The sequence below is a fragment of the Impatiens glandulifera genome, chromosome 4 (genome assembly GCF_907164915.1).
Source record: "Impatiens glandulifera chromosome 4, dImpGla2.1, whole genome shotgun sequence".
In the NCBI taxonomy this organism is placed as follows: Eukaryota; Viridiplantae; Streptophyta; class Magnoliopsida; order Ericales; family Balsaminaceae; genus Impatiens; species Impatiens glandulifera.
Genome location: NC_061865.1, coordinates 13,776,338 through 13,798,725, shown reverse-complemented (window position 1 = coordinate 13,798,725; position 22,388 = coordinate 13,776,338). Strand labels below are relative to the sequence as shown.

The 22,388-nt window shown below is 30.7% G+C and overlaps 2 protein-coding genes across 4 annotated transcripts; both read left to right on the top strand.

Moving 5' to 3' along the window:
* The first annotated feature begins 268 nt into the window (after positions 1–268).
* LOC124933965 (peroxisomal and mitochondrial division factor 1-like) lies at positions 269–1,799 on the top strand. 2 transcript variants are annotated; one of them, XM_047474416.1, is made up of 2 exons: positions 269–389; positions 501–1,799. In XM_047474416.1, the coding sequence occupies exon 2, from the start codon at positions 512–514 to the stop codon at positions 1,577–1,579; it is 1,068 nt and encodes a 355-aa protein (XP_047330372.1). In that variant the 5' UTR covers positions 269–389; positions 501–511; the 3' UTR covers positions 1,580–1,799. The 2 variants fall into 2 exon arrangements, with proteins under 2 accessions (XP_047330372.1, XP_047330373.1); XM_047474417.1 differs by having other exon boundaries at positions 288–389; positions 498–1,799.
* Positions 1,800–3,886: 2,087 nt separating this feature from the next.
* LOC124935084 (serine/threonine-protein phosphatase 5-like) lies at positions 3,887–9,613 on the top strand. Of its 2 annotated transcripts, XM_047475544.1 has the most exons (14): positions 3,887–3,943; positions 4,112–4,299; positions 4,372–4,541; positions 4,625–4,696; positions 4,794–4,944; positions 6,173–6,382; positions 7,046–7,154; positions 7,238–7,355; positions 7,857–8,004; positions 8,403–8,651; positions 8,736–8,861; positions 8,925–9,025; positions 9,108–9,182; positions 9,277–9,613. In XM_047475544.1, the coding sequence occupies exons 2-14, from the start codon at positions 4,221–4,223 to the stop codon at positions 9,334–9,336; spliced, it is 1,668 nt and encodes a 555-aa protein (XP_047331500.1). In that variant the 5' UTR covers positions 3,887–3,943; positions 4,112–4,220; the 3' UTR covers positions 9,337–9,613. The 2 variants fall into 2 exon arrangements, with proteins under 2 accessions (XP_047331500.1, XP_047331501.1); XM_047475545.1 differs by lacking the exon at positions 6,173–6,382 and having other exon boundaries at positions 3,888–3,943.
* The last annotated feature ends 12,775 nt before the right edge of the window (positions 9,614–22,388 follow it).

Sequence of the window (22,388 nt, the reverse complement as noted above, 5' to 3'; positions counted from 1 at the left end):
CGAGTTTTGATTGAGCATGACTCATTTGCAACCCGAAGTTAGACAACACATGTAAGATTGTTAGGTGCATAAATTTCAATAGTTTCATAAAAAAAAATGACAATTCAACTTCATGTTCGTTACAATAACCATGAATGACGAGTTTGAGTAAATTTAATGATAAAATTGTTTAAAATCAATTTTATAGTGAAAAATTAGTAAGTATGGATAGTTTTAGGGCAAAATTAGCTTTGTTTTCTAAAAAGAAAACTGAAATTAAAATTTGCTGAAAACCCTAACCGAACGTGAAGGCAAATGAGTTGATTATTTGTCTTCTTTCTTCCCCCTTTCGTTGATTGGTTTCATTTGATCTGGAGAAAATATAATCGTCGATTTCTTCATAAACAACTGTAAGTGATCTGTTCATTTCTCTCTCAATTGATTTGATTTGATTTGATTCATTTTCATACTGCATTTGATTACATATTGTTGTTGATTGTCCTGCGAATTTGCTGTAGCAGTAGATTTTACTATGGTTAATGAAGCACCGATCGAAGGCGATGAACGAACGGTAGATATTGCCGGAAATGACGATCGCGATGAGGATTTCGTTGATTTTGATGATAACAATGGAAATGCGTCATTCGCGTTGTCGCAGAAGTTTGAAGCACTGGAACTAGAGAAACGTGAATTGACTGAGGAGAACGAATCGATGATTAATAGAATTGAGAAACTGAAAGCGGAGATTCAAGGATTGGAGAATGATAAGGGAGAGTTAAAGAAGGTGATTGAAGTTTCTGAAGCGGATAAGAAGGTTCTAGAATCAACTGCTGCTAGGGCAGCGGAATTGGAGACGGAGGTATCGAGGTTGCAGCGTGATTTGATCTCATCGAATGCTGATGGAGAGGAAGTTGGTAAGGATTTATTTGAATTGAGGAAAGCTATGGAAGAGTTGAAGAAGAGTGAGTTGGAGAAGAGTTTAAAGTTGGATGTTCTTGAGAAGGAAAGGAATTCGTTAGTGGAACGTATTCATAAGGATGCGGATGGAGTTAAGGAAGCGAAAGCATTGACGGATGCTAGAGTTCGAGAAATGGAGAAGAAAATTGAAGGTCTGGAACAGAGAGAGGTTCGCGAGAAGAGTGATAGAATCACGATTGAGCAGGAAACGAAAGCTAAACTGGATGAGAAAGACGGTGAAATTCGAAGGTTGAAGACGCAGGTAGAGGATCTTGAATCGATTAGTATGGAGAGTAGTTTAGAACTGGAGAGGTTGAATAAGGAAAGAGAAGAGTTAGAGATTGTGAAGAATGAACTTGAAGCACATTTGAAGAAATCAGAAAGGAAAGTGAAGGAAATGGGGAGAAAAGCTGATGAATTGGTGAAGGAATTGGAATCGTCGGAAAGGATGATGATTGCTTTGAAAGAGAAAAGACTTGATATGAATGGAACCAAGTCTTCTTCCATTGATGATAGTCGTGATCAGCTCGAATTGAGTACCGGGTGGGAGTTGCAGTGGCCGGTGGTGGTTGCAGCATCGACAGGAGCTTCCATTGCAGCGGTTGCGGCTGTCTATTACCTTCGAAGTGCAAAGCTAAGGTGAGTGAATGAGCGAGTTTATACAAAAAAATGGAACATTGCAGGTTTGAGATTCTTCTCTCTTTTGCGGAATGATTTTAATAATTTTGATACAGATGGGAAACTGTTATTGTAGTTCTAAACTTTAATGTGGGTGTATCTTCAATTGTTTTCATTATCCAGATCATGTTAATCTTCATCTTGTTGTTTGCTTAGTTGATTCATCTAGAGTGAACATGCTTATGCTTATCGAATGGTTCATGTCACAGTTTGGAGCATCATTTTGCTTCAAAAATTAGTTTTTGCATTTACAGCAAAATTGTTAAATTAGAACCAATTTAGGACAGTTTAAGTGACGAGAATCGTTTCTAAAAACCAAATCTCACGAATTTGATTTTTGAAGTTTGAAGTGGTGTCGTGAAAGGTGTTAGAACCCTAGTTTTCATTAGTTCGAAATCCCACTATGACTTTGTAAGTCATCTTATCATGGAGCTACAATACATATCAAATATGGGCGACTTCAAGTTGGCTCGAACTCGATTCAGTTACTATTAGTTCAAATTAGTTTGTAAATTTAAGTTTGAAATTGATTAGACTATTTACCAATAAGTTCGAAGTTAATTCGAAAATCTTGAATTAAAATTAAGTTTACGAACTCAAAAATCAATATGAGATATTATATATTGTTCGGTTAGAATATTTTTGATACAAAAATCTTATTTATTTTCTTAAATAATAATTTAACTGTTTTTTGTTTTTAATAATTATTAATTAATATTTTTTAAATAATAATAACATGATAGTTTTATAAAAAAAACTCAACTATTATAATAATATTTTAATCTAACATAATTCAAAATATCAAAACTAAAAATTAATACATTATTTTTATTGATATTTTAAAACTACTAATTATTAGGATAAATATATTTAAAAATAAATCCAATTATATATATATATATATATATATATATATATATATATATATATATATATATATATATATATATATATATATATATATATATATATATATATATATATATATATAGGATTTAGCAAATTATTTTAGGTTAATATAAATGTTATTATAGTTGTTGATTTTAATATTCAGAGATACATGTAATTTTTTTTGTATGAATTATTCTATGTAGTAGAGAATTTTCAAATGTCATTTTACCACTAGAATGACAATTTTCCTTAAAAAAATTTCAGACATTATAATTACTCCAGTAGAATAATACTATTATAGAAAAATAAATTATTATTAAAAAAGTAATTGAAATTTAACTTAGAATAAAAAGATTGGTAACAATTTTTTTTTATCAAGTCAAGTTAACTTAGATTTTAATGTCAGCCATAAATATATGTATTTTTTTATAGTATAAAAAATAATATAAAAATTAAATTAAAGTTCATACAAAGGATCTTAAAATTAGCACAATTTAAGATTTTTTTTTTTATATAAACTTATTTTTTTACCCACCACATCTCAAATAGAGAAACTAACATGTGTTTTTTTGTTTAAAATACTATTTATTCAAATAATTTCAATTTTTTTTTACTGAAGTATTAAAATATTTTTTATTTTCTATTATTATATAGTGACGCATTTAAAAAAATTCACCAAGTATGTGAATGTTGCGGATCGGGCGGAGAATGCGTTTATCATTCCGCCCCATTCTACTATAGAGATATTTTTTATTTGGAGATATTTTTTACTACCAACTCCGTCTAATTCGGTTTCGTGAGACGGACACATCTTTCCATTCGATTTCGAGGAAAAACTTTCACTGACGGACACCGTTCAGGTCAACCATCATGGAACGGAATATAATTGACCTCTCTCATTTTCCACTTAACATAAATAATATTACATATAACTCAACAATTCATTTGAAATTATTGTGTAATATATTATGTTAAAATATATTTAGTTGAAAAAGAAAGAAAATAAATTAAGACAAAAAGAAGAAGATACATACTCAATGAAATAAACGGTAAAATCATTTTAGGAAATTATGGTTTAGATCAGCTACCAGTGTTTTGCTTCTGTAACTAGGGTTTCTCCTTCCAACTTCGTATCAGGATCCAATACATATTTGCCAGGTACATTCATCTGATTCGTCGTCTATGACTTCTCTCGATTCTGTTTTTGATTTTGTTTATCTCATCTTTCCGTGATATAATCTATCCTGATCTTAAATTGGGAGTTGAGCTTCAGTTGATTCTCTTACTCGGTATCATTTTCATTTAATTGCACTTATTTCTTCTTTCAATTACATCAAGCAGAAGCTGATTCTCAATGTCTTCACTTTCATTCTTGTCTTTCCGTGCAGGACAATTGGATTTGGATGTATTATTATCTTGATTTGTCACGATTCACGAGGTAAAGTGAGAGTTTGCGTAATTGGTGTTCCTTCTCCACTGGAAAAAGCTTCTGGATTTAGTAATTGGTTTCCTTTGTGTTGTTGTTACCTGTCCATGAAGTAACTCTTATAAGTTTAAGATTCTTTTCTTTTCAACAAAGGTTCTTCTTTCTTTGAATCATTATTAGGTAGAAGATGAAGTAAATAACTTAGTAAAGCAGCAGAGAGTGCATTCTATGGAAGGAGTTGTCGCTCAAGGTTTTTAATTTTAGTCTGATTCCAGTAGGAGAGTCTAGTATGTCCGATATGGAAACTGAAAACACAAATATTTCACGTGCTGAAGAGTTCAAGACTCGCGCTAATGAAGCTTTTAAAGGTGGTTAAACCGGAATCTTTAGTATTGATCATCTTACAGAAGCTAAAAGATTTTTTTTAATAAATTTTGCAGGCCATAAGTATTCCCAAGCTATTGATCTGTATACAAAAGCGATTGACCTAAATAGTGAGAATTCTGTATATTGGGCAAACCGTGCTTTTGCTCACACCAAACTGGAAGAATATGGGAGTGCTATACAAGATGCGTCGAAGGCTATTGAGATTGATCCCAAGTATACAAAGGCACGTTTTATAACATGCAATATTTTGAGCTCTGATATGTAATTAGGGGTTTTGTATTTAATTGTACGCTTTAGTAATTACAGGGTTATTACAGGCGAGGCGCAGCATATCTTGCCTTGGGTAAATTTAAAGATGCACTCAGGGATTTTCAACAGGTATATTCAGCAACTAAGCAGGATCATCACTCATAGTTTTACCACCTAAAAGAAGAGTATTCAGCTTTGTGAATGATAATTTCATTAACTACATTAGGTAAATAAAATATGTCCAAATGACCCGGATACAACCAAGAAGTTAAAGGAATGTGAAAAGGCTGTAATGAAGCTTAAATTTGAAGAAGCCATTGCTGCACCTGAATCAGGAAGGCGTTCAGTAGCAGATTCCATTGATTATCAAACCACAGGTACTATGTCCAATGATATTCCCATGTAGTAAGTTGTATGGCTATAGTCTGTGTTACTATCTTCAACTCTATAGAAACAATGTGTGAATGAATTCCTAACCATAAAAAGTCATCCATATATCCCAAAAAATATTAAATTTTGAGTATTTGATTTTTAAATTGACAATTGCTGAGTTTGCATTTTATATAAAATTTAACGTCCTTGTCATTCCTCTCATCTGCATGACCCTTATTTCTTATTAAATCTGAAAAGAAGCTTAATAAGTTCAAGGCTCTTATTCTTTCTTTTATTGTAAGCTATGTACATCAGCGTTGCCTATAGAATATAGATAGAGTTGGATTCTTGTAAAACTCATGCAGAGTATTGAATTTGGTCGTATATTTGGTATCCTGTAATATGGCGTAGCTCTTGATTCTGAAAATTGGAGTTTCTGAGACCCTATAAAAATGAACAAACTCTGGTGTTATGATTGAATTGCTTTTCGGGATTCTGATAAGGATGAATGTTTGCTGATTGGAGGAGCAAAAGTTGATTATTTTTTAGAGTGCATGTGTTGTTTTAAAGTATTTGATGACTGGTGTTTGAAATAGAAACTTCAATCTTCAGGATGATATTGGTTATTTCTGCTACTGGATAGGTTTTTAACCAAAGAGATTATGCTGTCATAATTGAGAGAGATCTTTGTTGAGAATGACATGAAATTTTGTTGGTTGAAAGAACGAAGTATAATTTGTTTTTAAGTGATATAGTGCATGGTTAAAAGGATTCTCCATTCATATTAGTTTAGTGGGTTGTGAACTTCCATCATTTCTCTTATAACCACTGTCGATTTTCTTGTGAACCCCAAGGGGTTGGTAAAAGTGGTGTTGAGAAGGTCAATACTCTCTTTTCACAAATTTATTTCCAAGGTGAAGATGGCTGATATAGACAAAATCTTCCTTCATTAATGGTCTTTAGAATCTGCCACCAAGACACACAAGGTTTTTCTTATTTAGTTATGTGCATTATTTGGAAGTCTACTTAAAAAAACGTTACCACTTAGGCTAAGTCATTCTGAACTTCTAGGTGCGTAATCACTGGGCTAGGAACAGGCTATGTGAAGGTACCTCTTCACTTGCCTACCAAAATGATTTCTGAATTTGTTTATTTATGGAATCTGTAGTTTATTACTCTTTAGGCTTAATGCATGTTAATAGTGTTATTTTTGCTAATCTTTTATCATTATAGGGTCTGGCAAAAGCTCATCATCTATTTCTCAAAATGTGCCTCCACTGGCAGTGGCAGTGGCAGTAGCGGTTATATCTGTCCTACTGCTGATTATAAGTACGAATTTGTCCACAGTGGTGTCAGCAGGAGGGGCGATTTTATTGATGGTCATAGGGATATGGTGGGCTGCCTCCACCGGTGTTTTCAACAAGACTCAAACACATGACGTAGGTCTGAATTCTTTAGACTAAAATCTTAATGGAAAGAGGAAAAATGAATAAATTATTGTACTATAGAGGTACTTATTTTGAAATTTAAAAAAATGATTAGTAGTAGTAATTCTAGATCAATGGCCATTACCAATATATTTATGTGAACAATCAATTCTCCATGAAACTGTTGAAAGCAGATTTTTGACCTGTTGCTAGAATTTTCCAGAAGGTGGCACCTGAAGATTCCTTCTCATAATATTCCTTGTCAAACTAATGTGCAATTGATTACTTTAGTTTAGTCAGCCATCATTTTCTTATTCTGGAATTTGGAACCTTATTCATTCAATGGTTAAATGAACCCAAACTATATTTTGTCCTTGTCTGGAATTTTGCGCTTTACTAACCTTTGATGTAGATACTTTTTAGGACATTCTAAGAGTTTATCATGAAGACTTTTATTAAGCTATACCTTTTGCACAACTATGATCCATATATCCTATATCTACTTTTACTGCCTATTATTTACATTATATTGCATGTGCTGTAAACGGTAAACCTTATCTCTGTACTTTACGAGTTTTCTTGGCTAACTTGACATTATGCATCTCTTCACGTATATTCATTCCTGCTATTAGTTGCTATAATAGAAATATTAATCTAATGTTATTATTTTCTATGATAGATGTGGGACCACAATATTCCGGGGCAAAAATAGAAGGGGACACTGTAACTCTAGATTTTGTGAAACAAATGATGGAAGACTTCAAGAATCAGAAATCCTTACACAATAAGTAAATGCTAGAAGTTTTTCATTTTTCTGGGATTTGAAACATGTTTCAGTTTGTAATACTGGACTGTTGTGTCTTTGCCATAGGTATGCATACCAGATTGTCCAACAAACAAGAGATCTGTTACAAGCCTTGCCATCTCTTGTAGATATTCATATTCCAGATGGCAAGCACTTCACTGTTTGTGGCGATGTTCACGGCCAGGTAATTATGGATATTACCATTCTTCGGTTTATGACTACTTTATTTTGGATCTGGACATAACTTCTTGAAATCCTGTGGTTTATTTTTCCTTTTTTCATGTAGCCATTTCTATAATTAGAGCCTCAAATCTTTTCCAGTTGAGGTGATCTTGAGTCTGCTTTATTTGACCATTCTTAGTGGTTCCAGCAAGATGGTTATACTTCCAAATTTCCTTTAGGCTATGTTTGGTTTGGGCTAAATTGGAAATGAGTGTCCCAATTTTGAATTCCAAATACTTTGTTTGTTTGACGACTTAAAATAAGGATTTGAAATTCTAATTCTACTATATTGAATGTGTGTGATTTTCTAATTTCAATTTCATTATTCTTACTTCAGAATTGCAATTTTATGATTCTCAAATTAAAGAGTAATTTAATTTCAACTCTTAATTAGAATTATAACTCTAATTATTTTTGGAGCTTTAAACTTTTTTTTTTCTCTTCTTTTGTTTTGTGGTTGCAGTTCTATGATCTATTAAACATTTTTAAGCTAAACGGGCTTCCTTCTGAAGACAATCCATATTTGTTTAATGGAGATTTTGTGGATCGGGGATCCTTTTCAGTTGAAGTCATACTCACGTTATTTGCTTTTAAGTGCATGTGTCCATCAGGTAAATAATTTCCTGCTTTGGAAGATTCCTGTTTTCTTAGTTTTTATATGGCTTGGGGTGTTTCGATAAAACTGAAATCAAGTACTGAATGTTGAATACTAAATTTTAGGTGTCAAAAGATTGATATTACATTCCATAAATGCTCTGAATAAACAAAATGATAAAACGTTGAACAAGTTTCATGGGAATGTAGTTAAAGACTAATTTGCGTAATGACATAAATTGAGTATGGTTAAAGTTATGTTTTGGATGCTCTCTTACTATAATATGGAGTTAAGTGTTTCACAGTTTACCGAATTAAGCAAGATTTTGTTTTAGCTTATTTTGAACATAATCTAAATAATAAAGTGAATTCAAGTTATTGTTTAATGTTTCATCCCTTCTTAACTCTTTTTCAGCTATATATCTCTCTCGTGGAAACCATGAAAGTAAGAGCATGAATAAGATATATGGGTTTGAAGGGGAGGTCAGATCGAAGTTGACTGAGTCATTTGTGGAACTGTTTGCTAAAGTATTTTGTTGTCTGCCTCTGGCTCATGTAATAAACCAAAAGGTTTTCGTAGTCCATGGTGGTCTTTTCAGTATTGACGGTGTGAAGCTTTCTGACCTTAAAGCAATTGATCGGTTTTGTGAACCTCCAGAGGAAGGTAAACTACAATTAACAATTTATGTATGGACGGATCGATCTAGCCATGATAAAGGCTTAAATCCTATTTTTTACTTTCTATTAGGTTTGATGTGTGAATTGCTGTGGAGTGATCCACAATCGCATCCTGGTAGAGGACCTAGCAAGCGAGGTGTAGGTCTTTCGTTTGGTGGGGATGTAACAAAGAGATTTTTGCAGGATAACGATCTAGGTAGTTTGATTTTTCACTTATTTATTCAAACAAACAAATTCTCCAATATTGGACTTTTTCCAGATTTGCTGGTGCGATCTCACGAGGTGAAGGAGGAAGGCTATGAGATTGAACATGATGGCAAATTAATTACTGTATTTTCAGCTCCTAACTATTGTGATCAGGTAATTCATTATATTTCATGTTATCTTCTTAAATTAATTAATGTTGAATGTGACATTTGTGTTTGTCTTTACGGTTATACAGATGGGAAATAAAGGTGCTTTTATCCGTTTTGAAGCACCCGATCTAAAGCCAAACATTGTAACTTTCTCAGCTGTGGTCAGTTGTTTTGTTTCTTCTCCCATTTTTGGCGTTTGTTTCAGCAGATCGATTGAAAATCTGATTTTTCTTTTTTCTAACCGCCTCTTGGCAGCCACATCCTGATGTGAAGCCAATGGCATATGCGAACAACTTCCTCCGAATGTTTTCATGATTATCATATTCTCGAGACACGGGTTTCTTCCTCAAAGGACTGCATGATTCTTAGAACATAGGTGGATCTACTAGCTGTTGTGGTTTATAATTATTCTTTTGGTTTGTGGATAAATTATCTAATAAGTGATCTAAAATCTCATAGCTATCTATACTTGGATTTCTTTCTTCTTCTTCTTCCTTAATGTTCATCACTGTGTAGCCAAATGAATCAATATCCTGACATTTGTTATTGTTTAGGTTGACCATTGTATTGAGGAATAAATTTCTTGATTTCTGTAAGTTCAATTTTTAATTTCATACATTTAACTTGATAAGTTTTATGTTTAATTTTAATTAAAAACATTTTAAATTAAGCTGGAGAAAGTTGTTGGAGACTTGGAGGGTCATCAGATTTATTAATAAATCAAAAGAATATTACTTATTAATGGGTGTTAATTGATACTTGAAATTGGGGAGTTTTTACGGGTTCGAGTTGTAACGTTTAAAAATGGTTTATATCTTAAAGCGTTGTTGATTTATAACTTATTAGAGTTTAACTTAATGTTGAATTTAATAAAACTTATGATTTATCCTTCTCTCGAAATTTTTAAAGTCGACTCACTTACCGTTTTAAAGTGAGGTTAAGATTTAATGTTATCGATAGACTAATTTTGACTTTTTAGAGTCATCACTCAATTTTCTTAAGAGAAAATTGGGAAAAAAGTTATTTTGCGTTCTTAAATGCAAATAAAAGAAATTTCGATTAAAGTTCGGTGTTTGGTTATACGTGAGAAAATGACATCAACACGATGATCTCTATTATAAACTCTTCACCATTTCATATAAAATAATTATTTTACATTTGTTTAATTATTCAATGATATTACATGTGTCTAAGGATAAATTAAAACCTACAAATGTGAATAAATTAAAACCTAAAAATGTGAATAAAGGTTTGTAACAATATGTTCTTAGAGCATTGTCTAACTTGTCATCATGATACATAAAATAAATAGCTAAAATTGAGATGAAAACTTGTATATGAAGGCATGATCTCAATAATACCTAGAAAAAAAATATATCAAAGTTGAAAAAAATAAATAAATTCCCAACAAGGTTTAGACAATTTCTTTTTTATTTATTTATTTATTTTTTTTTTTTTACTTTTTAATAATCAACAAAACCTAAAAAAATGCAGATAAATAGAACTAGGAATAACAAACCGGGCCTTAAGCCTCGTTTGCGAGTCAGCTAATCCACAAAACGGGTTTTGGCCCAGATTGCTGGATGGGGGCGAGATGCAGGTTGAGAAAACTACTTCCTATTCTATCTGCCTAATAAACTATTTTTCTCATTATATTCATCCTTTAATTCTCATACTTAAAATATTCATATTTCTTTATTTAAATCATTAATTAACATATTAATTACAATTTTTACATTAAATTCATTCATTACTTTATTTTATAAATATAAATATATATAATTAAAATTAATAATACATATATTAAATAAAAAGAAATGATAGAGAGTGGTAAAATATTGATAGAAATATGTAGGAAAATGATGTATCATTTCTCCATTGGATTGAATAAAAAAAGGATAGATGACGATTAAAACTACTAATCGGTATAGCTTATAAAAATAACGTTTGATATTGTATATAACCAATCGATATATATACTCTAAGAATATCTATGTTAAAAATGAGCGGCAATCTTGTCATGTTATTAAGTTATCACTAGTAAAAAATGGATTTTAATGAGGACAAAAACTCTCTGTGAGTTCTCAATTACTCATCAAATGGCACTCAGTTTATATCTTTAACATAATTGTCGTCGATGATGTTTTTCACCGAGGGAGACAAATGCTAACGGAAGGTGTCGGTCATTCGACTGCCACTGAAGAAAAAATTAGTATCACCGAGAGCATTTAGAGCCGTCGGAGATAATATTATTATCGAGAGCACTAATCACTCTTGAATGTCGATGATAATTTAATTCTTTTATCTAGAGCAGAGTCAATACTCTCTGTGATAATAAGATTCATCAACAAGAAGTTGTTTTTCCTCACATAATGCTTCTAGTCACTTCCTCCAACACCATTCATTTTCCTCCATTTCATAATCTTCATTCCCTTCCTTCATCAACATAATCAACAATTGATTCATCCTATCAAGGAAGAACTAAAGACCTAGATTCCTTGTTTAAAGCTTGGAAGGCTTGAGGAAGATATCGGGTGCAAACTTTTGAGCTGCACTCAAGCTACCTTTCACCTTCATTGTACCCCTGCATTCACCACAATTCATTGAATAACCCATAAAAGTAAAACACAATAGTACATTTCATGAAAGCCATTTGAGGCTTCATTTTTTCTGATACAACTTTGATAAAGTCATTATCAGTAAAGGAGAACGTTGCATCAGGTTTCCATCCTCATAAGGCCCTAAAATTCAAAATCAAATATCCAATTCTCAAATCAACTCAACGATTCAGAATCGAATTCAACAAACTTAACCTTTATTCACTTCTCCTTTCTTCATATAGACCGTATAAACCTCCTCATTGTTTCCAAGTTTTTGAAAATCGAACAGTGGATCATAAGACTCAGTGAAATGGAAAACAAACAAAATTGATCAAACAATGAGAGATAGAGAAGACGATATCAGACCTTAGGAGCAATGTTAATCTGAAAGATGAGGCTGATCTTGATCTTTTTGATGATTTCTTTGCCGACTTCAGATGAGACGTGAGCCTTCTGCTTAAAGATGCTTGCGAATTTGAGACACTCAATGAGTAGAATTTTATGCCTAAGAGAGCCGACGACGGAGAGAAAAGGAGCGGCCGAGAGGAAGAAGAAAGAGGTTTCCACATAATTAGGAAAAAATAAGAATACTTTTACCGAGCAACCGTCTTGGCTAGCGTCAATCGGACAACTCCCAAAACCTGTCTATCAAGGAGTTTCCATTCAGCTTCATCCATCTTCTATGGTTTCTCATTCAAAGAAACATGAAGCTTCTTTCCATAGAGATAATCTTCAATCTGCATTCTCCAGAAGGCACAATCTGTCCCATCAAATCTTCCAATCTCATGTCCTATACTGTTCTCACTTGCCATTGTTTCCAATGCTCAGATCTAGCCTAGCTGCTCTGATACCAGTTGTTAGGATTTGTATCTCCCAAATCCGACCTGCTTGAAAACAATCTGTAAAAACACAAGAAAGAAGAACACAAGAACACACAGATTTATAGTGGTTCACTCAAATTGAGCTACATCCACTTCAGCCACCACCAAATTTACTATGAAGAAGAAAAAAGAATATAGAGTTTTTGTCTTACACTTTATCTCTCTAGAATTTTGTCTTTTTTCATGTAAACCCTTAATAATCACATATTTATAGGGTAAACATTTACGTAATAAACCTAAATAACTTTGGTCAGGCCCAAACACAAAACTAAAAAAAGAAAACCCAATAAACTCTAATTAACAATGTAGAGTTTATTATAAGTGTAGGCTCCATAACTCAACACCGCATTCATCAAATTTGATGTTGAATTTAAAATATAAAGTCTTATTAGCCTAGTTAGTTAAAGATTTGTATTTATTTTTTTAGGTTGCAAATTCAAATCATACCTATATCATTTTTAATTTTATTTTTAACCGTTTTAAGTTTATGGGCGGGTCAACCCACATTTCGACCCAAGTTTTTATTTACTCTCACATATATATTCAAATTAACCACAACTCTCGACCCAACAATCCGTACACTTTGAAAACAAAGCATCATTATATATATATATATATATATATATTAGTTAGTTAATTAAAAAGTTAAATTTATATTGTTAAGAATGTTCCGCGTTCATCAAATTTGGTGTTGATTTTAAAATGTAAAGTCTTATTAACCTAGTTGCTTAAAGAGTTAAACTTATTTTGTTAGGTTGCAAGTTCGAGACATACCTAAAACATTTTTAATTTTATTTTTAACCGTTTTAAATTTATGGGCGGGTCAACTCACAATCCGACCCAATAATCCATTTACTCTCACATATATATTCAAATTAACCACAACTCTCGACCCGATAATCCGGACACTTTGAAAATTAAGAATCATTATATATATTAGTTATTTAAAAAGTTGAACTTATATTGTTAAGATTGTCCCGCGTTCATCAAATTTGGTGTTGACTTTAAAATATAAAGTCTTATTAGTCTAGTTGGTTAAACAGTTATACTTGTTTTTTTAGGTTGCAAGTTTGAAATATACCTATAATATTTTTAATTTTATTTTTAACAGTTTTAAGTTTATGGACGGGTCAACCCACAATCCGACCCAAGTATCCATTTACTCTCACATATATATCCAAATTAACCACAACTCTCGACTCGGCAATCCGGACACTTTAAAAATTAAGCTTCATTATATATATATATTAGATTAGATAGTTAAAAAGTTAAACTTATATTGTTAAGAATGTTCCGCATTCTTCAAATTTGGTGTTCTATTTAAAATATAAAGTTTCATTACCATAGTTGGTTAAAGAGTTGTACTTATTTTGTTAGGATAAAAGTTCGAAACATATCTATAACATTTTTAAATTTTTTTTTAACCGTTTTAAGTTTATGAACGGGTCAACCCACAATCCGACTCAAGTATTCATTTACTCTCACATATATATTCAAATTAACCACAACTCTCGACCCCGCAATCCGAACACTTTAAAAATTAAACATCATTATATATGTATATATTAGTTAGTTAATTAAAAAGTTGAATTTATATTATTAAGAATGTCCCGCGTTTATCAAATTTGGTGTTGAATTTAAAATATAAAGCCTTATTAGTCTAGTTAGTTAAAGAGTTGTATTTGTTTTATTAGGTTACAAGTTCGAATCATATCGATATCATTTTTAATTTTATTTTTAACCGTTTTAAATTTTTTGGCGGGTCAACCCACAATTTGACCCAAGTTTCCATTATTCTCACATATATATATCAAATTACCACAACTCTCGACTCGACAATTCGGACACTTTAAAACTTAAGCATCATTATATATATATATATATTAGTTAGTTAATTAAAAAGTTGAATTTATATTGTTAAGAATGCCCCGCGTTCATCAAATTTGTTATTGATTTTAAAATGTAAAGTCTTATTAGCCTAGTTGCTTAAAGAGTTAAACTTATTTTGTTAGGTGGCAAGTTCAAGACATACCTAAAGTATTTTTAATTTTATTTTTAACCGTTTTAAGTTTATGGGCGGGTCAACTCACATTCCGACCTAATAATCCATTTACTCTCACATATATATTCAAATTAACCACAGTTCTCGACCCGACAATCCGAGCACTTTGAAAAATAAGTATCATTATATATATATATATATATATATATATATATATATTCTATTTTTATTCTTTTGTTTTTTGAATTTTAAGAAAATAACATAAACTCACAATTATACTCTTAAAAATGAAAATTAGATATAGACAATCAGATATAAAAGCTCATATATAGGAGATCTTAAATGGATAAGAGAAGTTTAATAATGGACAATCAGATATGGCTAAGAATGTGACTATTTGAAGCAATAAGTTTTTATTTCAAACATACTTAAATTATATTATATTTGATATAAAGCTCATTAATTAAAAAAAACAAATGGTAATGGTATGGATTTAATTATTGTTCAGTCCCTACCCAATATAGAAAAACAAAATTCAATGTTTAAATAGCTTAATTAAATGAGACTTAAATAAGATATAAAACTGAAAAAACAGAAATATAATAAAAAAAATATGGTCAAAACAAAATTATTCAACAGGAACTTAACAAGATAACAATTACTTAAAGAAAATATGAGAGAAATATTACAAGTTCAAAACCCAAATATTTAATTTGGCTAATAGCTACCCAAAAAATCAAAGATGGTTTGTAATTTCTAGCGGGTAAGTATGCAAATCCTAGAGTAGAACACCTGTCCAAAAAAAGATATTGTTGATGATTCTAATTCAAATAGAAGGTAGTCGTAAACCAAATTATACATACCTTACACATAATTTTAGAGAACACTAAGAATAATATTGGTACGTTTCTTTAGTTATCAGAATCGTGCACTTAAACAATATAAAAATTTGATTATTTTTAAATAAGTTTAATTTTTTTACAACATTTCTTACTTGGGATGAATGAGAACCCCAAAGTGATGAAGACCCCCAAAATTGTGATGGATGAAAATCCCCAAAATGAGGACCTCAAAACTGCATTTAAAATACAAAAATAAATATAAGATATAAATTTTGATTGTGCCCAAATTTATCAAAAAAGATACCATATTGAAATGATTATTGTGTCCATACGAGAGATGTAAATTGAGGAAGTGCTAACATATATTGCTATATGATAGAATTTGAGTGTTGTTATGATGATATATAGTTTATTTCATGTGTGTTTGTGGCATCTTGTGAATTTTGACCCTTCTTTTATTTGTTCTTTTTGCACCTAACAAATAAAAAAGATTACAAAATTAATGGTAGATTAACTATATAACGAGTACATGAATAAAGTTGTGAAAAATTAAAACTTACATGAAATTTGAGCTTTTCTCTTTCCTTTTCCTTTTTTGCTTTTAGTATCCCAGTGTCGTGTAATATTTGTTTTTGTAACTCTTTTTGCTTTAGTAGTGAGTGATTTACGTACACATATTCCATCATTTTAAATATCATCACATGGTGCCTCATCTATTACATTTAAATTCGAGACAAGTTCGAATATTTTAACTTTTGCATTGTCAAGCAATCTATATAATATTTTTCTCGCATCCTCGTGAGGTTTCTCAGTTGAGTTAGATCATATATTGATTTCATTACTTGGTTAACAAACACCATCTCAAATACACGACCACCACTGTCACTTTCTTGAAAATTAGAGTTAACTATATTTCTTATATTTTTCGTCCATCTTTTTAAAATGTAACAGTTAAGTAAAATAGTGACATCCATAGAGTTAAACACCATCAAAACATGCTTAAAAAAAATTCTCATTATCTCAAACTTATTACAACTATAATTTATCTTATGGTTTTATTTGTTGAACATCACGTGTCTAACCCTTGAGTTTTCATCATGAAATTTTACCTTTATCTCAATCAAATTCCAATCATTACCAAAACAAGATGGTGATTCAACATATTTTCAATTCAAATAATTAACAAATTGAACTTCAAATAATTGGTATATGGTGAGTGTATAAACATCAGCAACATGAATCAATAATGAATGTTTTTTTTATTTGTGAAGGCTTACCATGACGACAACGAGTGTCCTCGATCTTCTCCTTTATCCGCAATTATCTTCAATCTTTAGATAATTTATCAAAAGTTCATACAAAGAACTCATTTTATTACCTACCTTTTTTAAAACCATATTTGTGACCTCACTCCTTGAAGTAGGCAAAAGTCTCGCACTGAACTTTTCATTACAAAAAGAAGTAGCCAATTTTCTCCTAAGTTTTATATTTCATTCAACCAATTATGACTATCCAGATTATATTTATCAATAATATATTTCCATGTGGTCTCAAATTCATCTTCAGATTCACAATATGTCATGCATTTATGCTATAAACCTTTAAAAGCTCGATCACCATTTAAACTCCCAAAGTGTGAGGGCGCATTTTGATTTATATGTCATTGACATAAACGATGATGTGAATCTTGAAAAACTATTTCAATGACATTCATTGTCACATCCCAAACTAAACAAATGAGGCATGTAGTCGTTGCATGTCATTATCCATACATAACATGCTAGGCTAACAAAAATATTTAAGCATTGACATAATAGACTAAGACCTTCATTCATCATCAAAAAATTTCAAACTTACATAATTCTTTTTCCATAGACTAAGACCTTCAACATTAGTTCAAAATACATGATAACATATCACATTCTTACAAAAACTATCTTTTCTTATTTGCACACTCTCTATACATCTATACTAATACAAAACAGAGAGTTAAACTTCTTTATCGGCTAGTATATATATATTGACTTCTTCCCAATTGTCCTCCTGACTAATCCTTATTCTTATCTGAAATGAATCCATTTAAATGGATGAGCTGAACACACTCAGTAAAAAACTTACATTTTCTACAATTGGATCAAAAATCATTTATAACTTGATAAAAAAAACTAATTATTAAATATATGTAGAAATTCTTTATCACAAAATAGTATATATATATTTATAATAGTTTTGGGATCAAGATAGTGACTGTTATATTCATCTACCAAGATATGAAAGACTTGTATAAATGCAATAGTCATCAAATCAAGACTAGGATCTTACATTGACGTAATAACCATCAACCAAGACATGAAAATCTTGCATTGACGTAATAGCCATCAACCAAGATATGAAAGTTTTACGTTGACAAATTAATCGGTATAAGCGACACTTGAGGCACAAATAGTCTATTATTAGATAAATAAGTACAAGATCAAGTCCAGAGTAATAAAAATAATTCAATCTTCATAATTATGCAAAACTTTATTTTCAAGTCCAAGTATAACATATTCCATTTTATTATCGAAATAAGAAGCTCAAACTGTTTTGAAAACCATTTATCATAAACTATTATTTTATCACAATCAATTCACAATCATATATCTTAAACTATCCTATTATCAAACTATTTCAAAATTTATCATCAATATATACATGCATTCTTGATCCATATTTTTATAGACCCATTTTGAATAAACATGTTCTATCTTGAAACAAAATATAAATATATAATTAAACTGTAGTAAGAGTAGATTTCTTACCTTTAACCCAGCTAACCCTTAGATTTACTATTTGTTGAACACATTTCTTTCACCCTCTCTATTTTCTCTAACATTTACTTTCTCACTGCTAAAAACAATTAAAAGATAACTTTTACCCATATATATAAACTTAAGTGACATTTTGAGGTGTCACTCATGTATTTAAATAATATATATATATATATATTATTTTTACAGTTATTACATTCACCATGACTTGACAATGGTTTGAAAGTATTGTTTGAGGTTGTTTGTTATTCATAGAGTCAAGAAATATTCTAAACATCAAAAGAATTTTCGGTTTCATCTGACATAAATACCAAGCCAAACAAAACATTCTACATATGATGATTTATACCAATAAATGGAGAACGTATCAAATTATATTTGTTTGCTCTATATATTGCATCAATCGATATGACATCACCAAAATATTCATAATCAACCGCACATTTATAGTCCCTAAAGAAAAAGTTCATCATCCAATTGCACATTCTAATAAAAGTTAAGTCTCTTTATTCGTTTTATTTATAAATATTGAAAAAGCGTAATAACAACTCCATTCTCAACTTTTGTATGTTTTCTCAACTGACTTAAATGATCATATGCATCCTTTCAAATAAAACCTAAATTTTTTGGCTCACATGCTTCATTTTCCATAAATGAAATAACACTAGAGATAGATATTCCAATATTACTATAGCTTTTATAGTAGACTTTTTTGCATATGATATATTGCGTGTTGATCTTAACAAATGAGTTTGATCAGATGCAAACATTTGATGGTTATGTTCCATAAAAAAAATCTACTCACCCTCTATTCACCCTCTTTCTCCCTTGTAATTTTCATTTTGGCTTTGTAGTTAGTTATAGTGACCGGGTATTGACAAGCTGGAATTCTTTTACTATAAATGTTTTCCTCTTTCAAACCTTGACATAAACAATTAAATTCATTTGATTAAAGCTCATTATTATGATGAAAATATTATTGATCAACCTTTCTCACACTAAATCTCTTGGCATGTGCATATTGATAATATAATAAATAAACATCTTCAAGATTATTCACAATCGCACTCACTAATAGTTTACTCTCCAAAACATTAATAACAGAGTTTTTACTTTGTTCCTCAATATTTTCTAACATAGATAAATTTGAGGCTTCTTGACCGTAGTGTCTCTCCAACTTTTCAAGAGACACTAAATTATCTTTCATTTTAAATCAAGAAATCAATTAATTTTCTGAAATCATACAAAAATTTAAAACATAAGAACCTAAAATAAAATATTTCAATCACATGATAAACAAACCGTAAATCATACATAATTCAATTTTTTACAAATAAATATAACTTTAAAAGTGCATTGGGATCTCAATTCTTTATTGTCGTCAACCTAAAAGGGTAAGTAATAATTTATTTGAACTTTTATTTTCTTTAATAAGCTAACAAAATCAAAATTAATTAAATAAATAAACAAACAAACTGATGAGAGATTAAAAAATAAGATGCCTAAACTAACCCGAATTAAAAAAGGCAATATTTGGGAGTAGATGGATAAATGAAACATCAATCATCTAAAGACTATATATAGATTCTTCAAGAACAACAACTAAAATGAAAATTTCAGAATTAAGGTTTGCAAATTTGATGAAAAAATGGAGTTAATGTAATGTAAGCTCTAAGACTACTTACTACTTTAGAACCTCAATGAAATCAGTAACAAAATTCACTAACCAGCAGTATCTGAGCTTTCTTCTTAGTTGTTTAAATGCTCCCAAATATGATTTCCAAGAAGATTAATGGTCGGCTATTCGAAGGAAACGGGTGCAGTGGTGATTCGAAGACGGTCGACAAAGTATCAACGGACGTGTAACTGATCAGCAAATACAACTAAGGAAGAAGACTACAGATATGGGTAAAAAGACGAGCAGCTGTTGCTGCTGGCATAGACATCCCAACCGGTTGAGGATGATCAAATTTACATGCTATACCAAATTTACATTCTCCCGTTCTAAAATAATACAAACATTATTGTTCACCCTGTTAAAGAGTAAATAATAATCAATTTAAACCATCCTTTTGTCATTCTATAGGTATCAAAAAATAAACAGATCAAGTGATGAAGAAATCCCATGTGAGTTGTTTTAACTTTTTACAAATACAAACAACAAAGCTTGAAAATTCTTCTTCATAAATCACATACTATTCTGGTTTTCTAACTGGACAACTTTGTAATGTCATTCTAGACATGGTCTCTTTCTATATTACTAGAAAATAGGTTCGACAAACACACACAAACACAATTATTTAGATCGGTTTAAGTGAAGACTTCAGAATTAAGGTTGGTAGATTTATCATTCATTTTATCTTTAACAGCAACAAAAATAAAGACTTTAGAATTAAGGTTTCCAGATTTAGTGAAAAAATGGAGCCAATGTAATATAAGCTCTTAGACTACTACTTTAGGACCTAATGAAATCAGTAATAAAATTCATTAACCAATAGTGTTGAAAAATAGGATATGAATCTAAGATAAATTATAAACCAAGAAAGTACGATAAATAACACAAGATTTACTTGAAAATCCAAGACGGGAAAACCACGGGCAGAGGATGAAAATTCACTATGGTTAAAGTAGAAGATTAAAAGTTAAAGAGAGAAAAATAATGGAAAATATTACGTGTGTCAAATTGTGATGACTGAATACAATTCTAACTAAGACCATATATTTATAGTCACATAATTGAGTTTAGTGGGCCCAATATCAAACAGATATGATTTATTTTATTATATCGCGAGTCTAGGCCCAAACTCCAATCAAAATCTATATGGGTCACCATAATCTAACAATCTCCACCTTGACACAGATCTAGTATGTCAAAAGAAAATTTTATTCTCAAAATATAGACAATAACAATAGTAGTCTTCACCTCTTCCAAAAGTCCTGTGGGCTTCAACAACCAAGACCAACTAAGTTTGAGCGCCTTTGTCATCATATCAATGGGAAGCAATGCTCAAACTTAGCAATGGAAAGCGCCTTTGTCATCATATCAACATGATTATCAATATTACTAATTTTGCTCACATCAATATCACCACGAGCAATAACATCACGTACATAATGAAATTGCACATTAATGTGCTTAGTTCTTTCATGAAACGTATAATCTTTCGTAATAAAAATAGCACTTTGACTATCATAAAAGTATGTCGTCATTTGTAAATCCTTCTTGAGTTCCCCGAATAGTCCTTTCAGCCAAATAGCTTCTTTACAAGCTTCTATAATGGTCATGTATTATATCTCTATAGTAGACAACGCGACTGTACTTTGTAGAGTAGATTTCCAACTAATCGCACAACCGCCAATACATAAAACAAAATATGTAAACGACCTTCTTCTATCAAGATCGCCAACATAATTAGAGTCGACATAACCGACATAACTCGATTTTGAAATTTTCAAAATCAAAATTGGGATTTCTGATTTAAGTCGATTGATTGAGTTTTGTTTCAACAAAAAGCTTATAAATGATCTTAGGATCGTTTTATAATCAAACAATCAAGCAGTATATGAAACTGACAAAACTGAAATATAAATTTTTTAATTCAAACTGATAAATTGAATTACAAGTGATTGAAAACTTACCTGGAGATGGAGAACACTCCTTAACTCTTAAGGAAGCTCCTGAGTGCCTAAACTAGAACCTTACAGCTTTATAAGAAAATTTTCAAAATTTTAGAAAAGCTTGAAGCTCTTTAATGACAGATTTGTGCTTGGGCTTGATTGAGAGGTGGAGAGTGGATCTCTTGATTTTAGTTTGCTTAGAGGAGTGTTGAGTTATGGATCATACACTTATAATAAACTCTAAAATAATTAATTAGAGTTTATTGAGTTTGTATTTAAGTTTGAACTTAAGCCTGGCCAAAAGTTATTTAGGTTTTATTACCTAAATATTTACCCTATAAATATATTATTATTAAGGTTTACATTGATAAGACAAAATTCTAGAGAGAAAGTCTGAGGAAAATAATATGTATTCCTTCTTCTTCTTCATAGTGAAATTTGATGGCGGTTCAAGTGGACGGAGCTCATTTGAGTGAACTACTATAAATTTGTATCTTCTTGTGTTTTTCTTTATTGTATTTTTACAAATCGTTTCAAGTAGGTCTCAGATTTGGGGATCCAAATCTTAACAACTAGTATCAGAGAAAGGTTATGCTAAATTGGAGCATTAAAAA